At 42.3% G+C, this 11,741-nt stretch overlaps 2 protein-coding genes and 1 pseudogene across 2 annotated transcripts; all 3 read right to left on the reverse strand.

Annotated features, from left to right (window-relative positions):
• Nucleotides 1–202: 202 nt before the first annotated feature.
• On the reverse strand, nt 203–6,362 carry LOC144467294 (uncharacterized; annotated as a pseudogene).
• On the reverse strand, nt 6,057–8,036 carry LOC144467464 (uncharacterized). Its single transcript, XM_078176119.1, has one exon. The coding sequence runs from the start codon at nt 7,924–7,926 to the stop codon at nt 6,520–6,522; it is 1,407 nt and encodes a 468-aa protein (XP_078032245.1). The 5' UTR covers nt 7,927–8,036; the 3' UTR covers nt 6,057–6,519.
• An 18-nt stretch (nt 8,037–8,054) lies between these two features.
• On the reverse strand, nt 8,055–10,379 carry LOC144467462 (uncharacterized). The gene is made up of 2 exons (XM_078176115.1): nt 10,216–10,379; nt 8,055–10,107 (listed from the first exon to the last, which is right to left on the reverse strand). Exon 2 carries the CDS (start codon nt 10,036–10,038, stop codon nt 8,140–8,142), a length of 1,899 nt encoding a protein of 632 aa, XP_078032241.1. The 5' UTR covers nt 10,039–10,107; nt 10,216–10,379; the 3' UTR covers nt 8,055–8,139.
• Nucleotides 10,380–11,741: the final 1,362 nt, after the last annotated feature.

Below are 11,741 nucleotides of genomic sequence, written 5' to 3' on the forward strand. Positions count from 1 at the left end.
GTCAGTTTCCTCTTAAAACCCTACAGATAAACACAATGACAACAACAATAATAACACCACCACTACCTACATTTGCACTGGGACTTTGTATGAGTCATATGAAGCTACATCGCAAAGACTACACAAACCAACCTGATCTAATCCACATCTAAATAACACTACACATCCACCTCTACATCCTCAAAGTCCTCAAACAACCTGTCTAAGGTTGCTCACCCTGATCATCTCTCACACTAAAACTACACAGAATACCTTCATGATCACTGAAGTACGTGAGCATCACTGCACATTCCACATCATACTGTGCTGTTTTAACATAAACATCAATTAATGTCCCCTTCTCTGTTGTTTCTTGTGTTACATGCTGATGAAATCCTTTTTGCCCCATGAATTTACAAATTGATGATTTTTTCAAAATGTTTTCATTAAAATCTCCCATTACTACATTTGTGTCACTAATTGGATTCAACCAATCAAGTAATTTCCCCAGATTTTGTTTAAGTAAAGAATTTGGATAACATGGTGGATGATAAATTACTGCCATTAGAATGATAAATTGGCTACACAGGCACACCAAACCCTCCAGATTCAAATCGGGTGCCTGCAGGATGGTACAGTCCAAATTGCCTACACTGTACAAACCAACTCCACCATGTTCTAGATCCTGGAGCTCTAACAATTTGGGGTTACTGCTGCTGTAACACAAACCTCGCGGATGACTGTGGAAAGTATATCCATCAATTTGGACACTGTCTAACGAGGACTGTGCAGTGAGCCACATGTCTGTGACAGCAATACCGTTGAGCTGTAAATGCTGTGTGCAAGACACCAAATCCGCCAGGTGGCGACTTAAATTTTGAACATTCATTAAATACACAGGGAAACTGTGTGCACTTGATGAAGGTTTAGGCTGCTCAATCAAAAATGGAGGCATGCTGTCTAAGGCCTCCTTTATGGCATTCTTGCAGTATATGGCCTTCTCTTCAAAATCCCTGATGATCAGTCCAGACAAAGCCCTAACATGACTCAGAGCTACATACGCCTGCCCAGGTGCAAACACCTTCTTCAAAGACACGATAGCCTCATCTACCGTTAATCCCTGCACTTTATGCACTGTACATGCCCACGCTAGCCTAAGAATACCTGCATTCTACTGCCGCATGTGTACATGTTTTCCTCCTCTGTGAGTCAATTTTGTCATCATCACATTTGACATAAACTGTTTTAGGAAAACTTTCATCATCACCAAAATCTATCTGTGTTACCGTGCCACATGCGCCATTGACCAGACCGTCCTCAACATCTACGTTCTTACATAACATAACACGCGCATTCCTTGCCAAACACAACCTCTCCGGTAAATATGTGTCCGCCGCATTACTATGATGCCCTGCTGTACATTCCAATTGGCCTGTTTTCCTGTTATGTTTGAAATCTTAGGCTTGTATTTTAACATAATCTGGACACATGGTAATCAACTGCATAAAATTATGCTCACTTACTTGCATATTGGTTGGAAAAATATGCAAAGCAGAGCTCTCTTCCCCTGTCTCACGAGCCTTTAATATTCCAACATCACTAGCTAACATGGGGGTGGCCTTTGAACGCACTCTCAACCTGTTCAGCAACGCTGCAAACACACTATCCTTCTGCCTATGGTTTTCAACTCCACTACACTAAAGCCACACCACAGGTCCACACCAAGCTGACAACTATACAGAGGCTTCCCTTTAACGGGAGGCAACTGATAGAAGTCTCCAACAGCTATCACACTGACATTACCAAATGGGGAAAAGTCGCCCGTCTGCTTCACCTGCCTTAACCTACCATGAACATACAGTACAGGCCAAAAGTTTGGACACACCTTCTCATTCAATGCGTTTTCTTTATTTTCATGACTATTTACATTGTAGATTCTCACTGAAGGCATCAAAACTATGAATGAACACATGTGGAGTTATGTACTTAACAGAAAAAGGTGAAATAACTGAAAACATGTTTTATATTCTAGTTTCTTCAAAATAGCCACCCTTTGCTGATTACTGCTTTGCACACTCTTGGCATTCTCTCGATGAGCTTCAAGAGGTAGTCACCTGAAATGGTTTCCACTTCACAGGTGTGCCTTATCAGGGTTAATTAGTGGAATTTCTTGCTTTATCAATGGGGTTGGGACCATCAGTTGTGTTGTGCAGAAGTCAGGTTAATACACAGCCGACAGCCCTATTGGACAACTGTTAAAATTCATATTATGGCAAGAACCAATCAGCTAACTAAAGAAAAACGAGTGGCCATCATTACTTTAAGAAATGAAGGTCAGTCAGTCCGGAAAATTGCAAAAACTTTAAATGTGTCCCCAAGTGGAGTCACAAAAACCATCAAGTGCTACAACGAAACTGGCACACATGAGGACCGACCCAGGAAAGGAAGACCAAGAGTCACCTCTGCTTCTGAGGATAAGTTCATCCGAGTCACCAGCCTCAGAAATGGCAAGTTAACAGCAGCTCAGATCAGAGACCAGATGAATGCCACATAGAGTTCTAGCAGCAGACCCATCTCTAGAACAACTGTTAAGAGGAGACTGCGCCAATCAGGCCTTCATGGTCAAATAGCTGCTAGGAAACCACTGCTAAGGAGAGGCAACAAGCAGAAGAGATTTGTTTGGGCCAAGAAACACAAGGAATGGACATTAGACCAGTGGAAATCTGTGCTTTGGTCTGATGAGTCCAAATTTGAGATCTTTGGTTCCAACCGCCGTGTCTTTGTGAGACGCAGAAGAGGTGAACGGATGGATTCCACATGTCTGGTTCCCATTGTGAAGCATGGAGGAGGAGGTGTGATGGTGTGGGGGTGTTTTGCTGGTGACACTGTTGGGGATTTATTCAAAATTGAAGGCACACTGAACCAGCATGGCTACCACAGCATCCTGCAGCGACATGCCATCCCATCCGGTTTGCGTTTAGTTGGACCATCATTTATTTTTCAACAGGACAATGACCCCAAACACACCTCCAGGCTGTGTAAGGGCTATTTGACCAAGAAGGAGAGTGATGGAGTGCTGCGGCAGATGACCTGGCCTCCACAGTCACCGGACCTGAACCCAATCGAGATGGTTTGGGGTGAGCTGGACCGCAGAGTGAAGGCAAAGGGGCCAACAAGTGCTAAACACCTCTGGGAACTCCTTCAAGACTGTTGGAAAACCATTTCAGGTGACTACCTCTTGAAGCTCATCGAGAGAATGCCAAGAGTGTGCAAAGCAGTAATCAGAGCAAAGAGTGGCTATTTTGAAGAAACTAGAATATAAAACATGTTTTCAGTTATTTCACCTTTTTTTGTTAAGTACATAACTCCACGTGTTCATTCATAGTTTTGATGCCTTCAGTGAGAATCTACAATGTAAATAGTCATGAAAATAAAGAAAATGCATTGAATGAGAAGGTGTGTCCAAACTTTTGGCCTGTACTGTATGCCAACAGATTGTGATCAACCATACTGATTTCATCTATGATTACAATTTGGAGGTGACTAAATTTGGCTCTCAAAGAGTTTAGTTTGTCCTCACCCAAAGGGATGTAAGGTAAACCGGCATGTGTGCCAATACTGAATGTGTGATGAATTGTTGCTGCATTTAAATTGTATGCAGCTATGCCTGTAGGTGCGGTTAACAAAACACAAATATCATCTGGTTGATCACAAAGTGTGGACAACCATCTCCCTGCCTCATACTGAATAGCCCTCATTAAATGACTTTTCCCTCTGCACCACCTGTCACAAACACATGCAGAGGTTCTGGGTTTTTACCCATCACCTTCTGCAAACACCACTGTCTGACCTTATAAAAACAGCCATCTGTGTCTCATTAAGAGACGTAACTAAAGCTAAACCCTCACTTCTACACATCACATTCTTCTTCTTCTCCAACTGCGCAACCTGTCTACTACCAACAACCAAATCTGGCACATTCTCCAGATGTTCTTGTACCTCTGCTATCTCAGATCCCTGCTGCTGCCTTCTCTCCTCTAAACACTCAAGGCGTTCAACTTCCTGTTCAGGACACAGCTCCCCCCAAGCATCCTCCTCATCTACGCCATGCTGCTCTGCAATCTCCTGTGCACACTCTAAATCTGGAATATCTACATCAAACACTGCTCTATTATCACTTCACCACGTCCTTAATCGCATGTACTGACCCATCACTAAATGTCACACTTCCATCCTCATGGAACTGTTCAAACAGCTCAAAGCCTTCAGGTTTGAGGTCTGAGTCAGTTCTATAAGGAAGGAACAACTGCAGCAAACTCTGAAAATGCGCCTCCGGATGTTTTTCCAAAATAACGCGCATGTACCGAACAACCGCAAACTGAGTATGTGTTCTCCTCAAAATGAAGCCCAAATCATTTTTCAATCGAATCATGTCTGTAGACTTTTCTTTTTGGCAAGAACACGATACTCCGACGCAAATGTTGCCGTACACATATTTTCAAACACATCACCGTCTGGCCTGTTCCTATATCTATCCACGAAGCTCTTCATCCACATATCTTCTGTCCTAAGATCATGTGCAGATGCTCTCTGCTTCAAAACACTGAGGGGTAAACTCATCTTCACTATATTACTCCCTGTCGGCACAAACACAACTTTCCTAGAGCACTCCTTCAGATGCAAGTTTGGTAACCTATACACTGCCTGCTGAGCACTAATGTCCCTATTATGCAAATACACACTGCCTAACTTCTTCAGTGCGTCTTTAGCAGAGACATTTCCTTGGTTTATAGCTTCTTTTTGGGCATTACTCAATAACAGGCCAATTTTTCTCTCTGCTTTTGTAATATATGATATACACAACGACTGCGTAAGCATCAGTTACAAAGCTCACGTCAATATTAGCATTCCAACACTTCAACAACTGCTTGCTATACTGATTTACCCAAACTTCATTTACTCCTCTCTTATAAACTACCTTGGTCTTGTTTTCCATACTCCTATACGCCATTTCAAAGATCTCCTGATTAATGCCCACACTCATAAATAACTCCTCTACACTACCAAACAATTCACTTTCCACTGCTTTCTTAACAGACTTCAAAATAGACTTCGTTGTGTCTTTTCTCATGTTATTACTATGTTCAAAACACCTGCAGACTGGTTTGGCTTCTGACTAAGGATCCTCCCGTCTTCTCTGCCTCCGTCTTGTCACACATGCATTTTTTTTACTTCTACTTTACAAATAAATATACGCTCAGAAACAGGTTTTGGGAAATTAAAATGACATACCGTCTTCTTTTTCCTGCATGACTTTGAATGCCGTTTGGAATGTGTTTGCACTGATAACACAATGTCCAATAATGCGTCATCATCTGAGGGTAACTCACACGATACATACTTATCAATAAACTCTACAACCTCCTAGTCTGTATTCTTATTACTTTGGGGAGCATTCTCAATCCAAAACAGACAGTGAACATGAGGAGAACCACGCTGCTGAAACTCAACCCTATAAAAGTAATCTATGATTTTGCCAATTGGTTGAGAAGGAGACATGAGAACCTCTTTCAGAAACACGTAGGAAAGAAGCAAGCATTCTCAAAATAAATCCACTCAACAGGTGCACGGCCAAAAACAGCAAAAAAAGAAAAGATGCCAGCACTCACAAATGTCCTTTTGGTAAATTTAATAAACCAACTTGGGTGGCGTTACCAGAAACACAGACGTTTCGACAGAAAGTCTTCTTCAGTGTGTAACTCAGGTTACGGAAGTGGCGTTTAAGTACGCTTGAAGCAATCAGAGCAGGTGTGTGGAAAGACAATTTACACTTCCGCCATACAATGTAGTGCCAACTCACAGGCAAAGAAAAAACACAGTACCAATACAGCAATCTTAAACACGTGTGTCACAGCAAAATAGCAGTAGATACACCGAAAATAGATATACATATGCATAATAAATTCTGCTCATACAAAAAGGCACTGTGAACAACAGTAAAACGTGTGCTTGAGGGGGCAGATAAAGTACCCAATTGTTAAATAACAATCAGATCTGATCTGGCATCTTTTCTTTTTTTTTTTCTTTTTTTTTTCTTCTTTTTTTAACCTCTTTCAGAAAACAATGCCATCTGTAATCAAACATCCTCGCTGCTGTAACCGAGTTACCATGCAACAACTGACACTGTCTGCCCACTCCAAATCCTCTACCGTCTGCGTTCTGCCTTCCTGCTTCAGGATGCTGGTCAGGAGATTCTGCCAGCGCAGATCTGCAGATGAAAACGAGCAGAATCCCTAACTGATGCACACAGGCCAAGACGTTCTTCTGCACTGACATCCAAAAGGCAGGTGTTCCACGGACGGGCTTTAAAAACCTAAACCCATCATCAAACTGCAACAACTGCTTCAGAGACTCCTCATCCTTCAGCATACTCTGACTAATCCTTTGAGACCTCTGACCTCCCTTACTTTTACGCAACGCCACAGAAACTCAACATCACCTGATCTATCTCTGACATGTACTGAGCAAAAAATATGTTCTCTACATTACGTGCAAAACGACCATCGCAGTGCATAATCCTATTGTTGAAATAATGCTCAACTGATAACTCCGACTGTCATGGAAGGTCTTCTGACCCAGAGGAAACAACACAGGGAAACTCTTTGCTTCATTACTCCAGTCAGAAAGCATCCTAACTGGACTATTTCCCTCTGCAGGCGCTATATTCACAATATCATCAAAATACTGATCTAATGCTTCCTGACCAATATCAACAGGCATAAGACAAGTGTCCTGAAACATGCAGTGCTGCTGTCTGTCATGTAACATTTCATCTTGTGCTATATCTGCTGATTCTGCTAGATCATCAACCTCAGCCTTTTCTACAACCTGACCAGCAACCTCACTTCCTGTACCAGCTTCATCCTCACTAGCTGATCCAGCCTCTTCCCTGTCCCCATCTTCCTGCCTACAAAACTCATTAATCCACTCCTCATTAAACTCTATCTCTCTATAATGAACATTGGTCCTCTTTAAATACTCCAGCGCCTGTCTTACATGCAACGGATCCACAAACTGGTACTCGTAATGTTCCTTATATGTCAACTTGTGCTTTAACTTCACCTGCACCAAAGACCCTTCCATACTCGAACGCAGCAACACATTACTAGTTTGTGTAATGTTGGCGGGAACACAGGTCACTGGACCATGTACTCCATTTTGCCCCCCTTTAGGCAATGCCAACATTTTCATAAAAGGACTATGCAAGGCTATCAAATGCTGCTCTATACTATTCAGACATCCCAGTTCTGGTGGAACGGGATCAACATCCAAGTTATTACTCCAACATTCAGCTGGCATCTCACCTGCACTAATCTTACGATAACACGTATGACAAATCCACAGCTGACCTCTACACAACACCAGCTGACAAGGCACAACACACTGATCGTTACATCTATGCAAATACTTCTCACAAATGCACTCGTCTGCAATACCCGCTGTAGCTAAACTTCTACCATACACTTCCCTTACACAGCTCAGCACCTGATTTCTAAACAACAACCTATGACACACACAACACACAAAATCTGGACCATCTCTGACCTTTTCCAAAAACTGCTCCATAACAAAACCAAAGTCTACTGACTTCTCCATCCTCTGCTTCCTACTCAACCTGACGCTATCCATAACCCTCTCTCTGTGCTCAACACTTTCTCTATATTTACTAACACTCATCATTTTAACCCTCTGTCTGTGATGGATGTCTTCTCTATATTTACCAACACTCATCATTTTAACCCTCTGTCTGTGCTGGATGTCTTCTCTATATTTACCAACACTCATCATTTTAAGCCTCTGTCTGTGCTGGATGTCTTCTCTATATTTACTAACACTCAGCACTTTAACTTTCTCCCTGTGCTCGATGCTTTCTCTATACTTTGCCATACTCTTGGCTTTACTAATCGCTTTAATCCTCTGCCTGTGCTAGATGTCTTCTCTATATTTACGAACACTCGTCACTTTAACTTTCTCCCTGCGCTCGATGCTTTCTCTATACTTCGCTATACTCTTAGCTTTATTAATCGCTTTAACCCTCTGCCTGTGCTGGATGTTCTCTGTATATTTATGAACCTTCCTCACTTTAACACTTACTCTATACTACACGTTTTCCTGATACATCTTCATAAACTTTACTTGACATCTCTCCCTAAGCAACCTACTCATTTTCTCCTGTGTCCCTTTTCTCTGCCTCAAATACTTTGATTTTACAGACTTACGACCTACGCCTTCAGACCCTTCACATTCATTACATCCAACTGCTAACGTCTCACTATCCACAACATCCGTCACTCTAGACCTAATACTATAACCTGACACTTCACTAACTTTACAATAACTATAACAAGTCTGCAGTCCAGGCTTATGCACACAAACAGTGTTCTCAAAATGCTGTCCCATGACATTCTCTACATAAATACACTCTGCTGACAAACACTTACTGTTACACTTGTACTTCAACCAACGTCCATCATAAAAAGTACACACACTAACTCCTAACCAATCTGCTGTGACCTGGATTTCTACCTCTGTAGCCCAGCTGTTCACATTTCTCATCCTGGACTGCTGAAGATAGTTGGATACAGACGAATACTCACTTCTCAGAAGACTCCCATATTTATCTGCATTCCTTTCTAACTCTTTACACACAACTAGCCTAATCTTGCGATGGTGCTTCTGTGAGCCACTCACAGCCTGAGAGATGGCTCTGTAGAAGCAGTTACCATCAGCCACAATCCTCTCATTTAAACACAGGACCCCTAACAGCCCCACCTCTGTGGACACCGAACCACTGACCTTCCCAAAGTCTACATTTAACTTGCTACACAAAGCTTTACAGACATCTACACTAAGAGGATGGAAGAGCAGCTCCTCATTTGCAGCAGCACTAACAAATTCTACATCTGCATTAACCTCACTAACATCAAATGTCTTTAATTTCTTCAACACACTAGTGCAAGAAGAAATTTTACGCTTTCTACCATCACTAACTGTTGACTCTGCCGCTGAACCACTGCTCACCTGACTGGCTAAAGTCACAACAGAAATGCCAGACAGTGCTGGACTTACAGTTACACCAACACCACACTCAGACACACAATTTCCTGAGGAAATGTGTTTTATCCTGGCCTCAGAAACATCACTATACTCTGCCACTGGAGCAGTACTCATCTCAGTAATACAGCTCTCCACAGAAACACAAGACAGCACTGGGCTTGCACCCTCACTGACACTAATGCCACACAGCTCAAAGAGGTTCTGCCTAGAACTGAGACTGTCTGCCAAACAACAGATGTATCTATAGAGATCATCCAGACAATCAAACTCCAACACCACACTTTTACCATCACTATGCACTAACCCAATGTCACAACGCGAGTGACTGTCTGCCACAGCATACCGTCCATCCTCACAAATGATGATAGAACTACTCCCAAACAGCGTCATAATACATGTACTATACTGACTGAAGATCCTCTCCTGTCCATTTCTCAGACTGATGAACACACCGCTGTCGATGTGTTCACCCTCTGTCACGCCTACTTCACCCAACACTGTGTCACCGTGGCTAAAACTAAACTGCTCCCCTACCTCAAACTGCTTTGCCAAATCTCCAACAGACAGCAGATTTGATTCGTGGCTAAAAATGTTCAGGTCACGCAAAGTAGTGTACAACTCATCACCTACAACCAACGTGCGATCAACATCAAACCTATCCCATGAGAACACACTCAACAACGTGTGTTTGGCTAAGCTGGCCAAAGCTATAGCCATACACTGCTGCCCTCGATACACAAACCGCTCATCTCGCTGGTGAAACGTTCCCCTCACAACCTTCCCCAGCCTAAACCCTCTGCTACCCTCTGCTGCCACAACATGACTGTCTGACTCTGACACAACTGCACTAACATCAGGAACACAAACAAAAGGAACAAAAACATCCTTATCTGTGCCGATCCTCTGTGACATCCGGGTTCCCTCCTGGACGGCGGACTCCATCGGCACGGCAAGGCACGCTGCAGCAACCTCCTCCACCACCTCCACTGACGGCTGGGCTGTGAACTGCACCTGGCACAAAAACAAAATATGAGGTTTTACTAAATAATACAACGAAAGACGACATGTTACTGCTTCCTAAAATCATCAATAAGTGACATTATATCTAAAATGAAATACCTCCTGGACTGCTGGGCCGGGCTTGGAGGCAGACTCGGTCACGGGGGCAGGCACAGGTGTTGCCGGAACCTATCAAGACAGAATAAAAATCAAAAACCATTAAAACACAGCACTCACTTTGTCGCGGCATATGTTTTAGAAATATAAAAAAAAAAAAAATCACACATCAACATCCTAAAAAAAAAAAAAAAAAAAAAAAAACCCACCAAGCTGCCGCTTTTGTCCTCTGCGCGTTGTGGCAACACCTAGTGGCTGACGCTTCACACGGAAGGTATGTAGGAAGGAAAACAAACCTCTAAAAACTGTCCTCCTGTTTTGACCTCTACAGTATTGACGTAATGTGTAAACAGCTTACCTGGTCAGCTGGCAGATCAGCAGGGCAATCAGAGCCAGAAGAAGGGGAAACCTTCTCCATGGCGTCCAACATGCCACTGCTGAACCACACAGGGTTGGACGGGATGACAGACTGTCCCACCGGAGATGTTCCAGCCTTACAAAACAAAAACAACAGAGTTGGTTAGATTTAATTTTTGGACAAAAACCTTTGCACAACTTTAAGCCACAAATTGCCTTGAAGCAACACATTACCTTGCCCTGCTGTCCAACCACCACCCACTCGTGTTATCAGTTATCAGTTGGCTATGTGTGTTTACGATTGAATGAATGTATCTTTGTGTGTAGTGTACAAGTTCTGGATCAGAGGATCACAGATGTAGTGCAGATGATTGCAAGTCAATCGCAGCTGTCAAAGGAGGAGGGTACCATATCACACGGGCAAGTGAGAAGGCTATCTGTAGATTAAAGAAAACGCATTGCTTTATTTAACAATAAGTGTGACGTAGAAAATCTGTACAATTAAATGCCTGCTAGACAATGATATAATAACATACCTATAAGATTTAAATCAACAGCATTTCTCTCTACACATCCTGGATAAACTGCTGCTGCATCATTTTTTTTTAATTATTTTTTTAAATGTCTAACATGGTAAAATGGCCGACACAGTCATCCATTTTAAGAGATCTTCCATTTAAACAATATGCTTATCTAACACAACAGCATCCATATTAAGTAATGTTCTTACTGAAAGTAAAATGGCTGACACTACATTACAAATCTCTAAGCTACAGCCACACAGCTACACAGAGCTTTCATTTAACCCTATGGGCCCTAGGCGTTTTTGGGGTATTTTTTACTGCCTTTACTTTTAAGCTCATATCACAGTCATTATAAAGGCTACATACATATGCTATATCTTGTTTTTTTTAGGACAATCTGGGCTAACCAGATTTGCCATCCTTACATGTCCTTCTATGTGCCTGTATTTTATATTATTTTTTATATCAATGAAAAAAAACAAATCTGTGTGACTAAATTCTTACATTTTTACATGTATCTCACCATAGCAAGTTGGAAGAAGACATATTCTGCCATATATGAAGAGGGGAGACTCTCTGGAATCTGGCAATATGAGAACCATGATGCTGGGACATTCTGTCACTTCACAGTTGTCCAAAACATGTGGT

Source organism: Epinephelus lanceolatus, chromosome 16 (assembly GCF_041903045.1).
Source record: "Epinephelus lanceolatus isolate andai-2023 chromosome 16, ASM4190304v1, whole genome shotgun sequence".
Taxonomy (NCBI): domain Eukaryota; kingdom Metazoa; phylum Chordata; class Actinopteri; order Perciformes; family Serranidae; genus Epinephelus; species Epinephelus lanceolatus.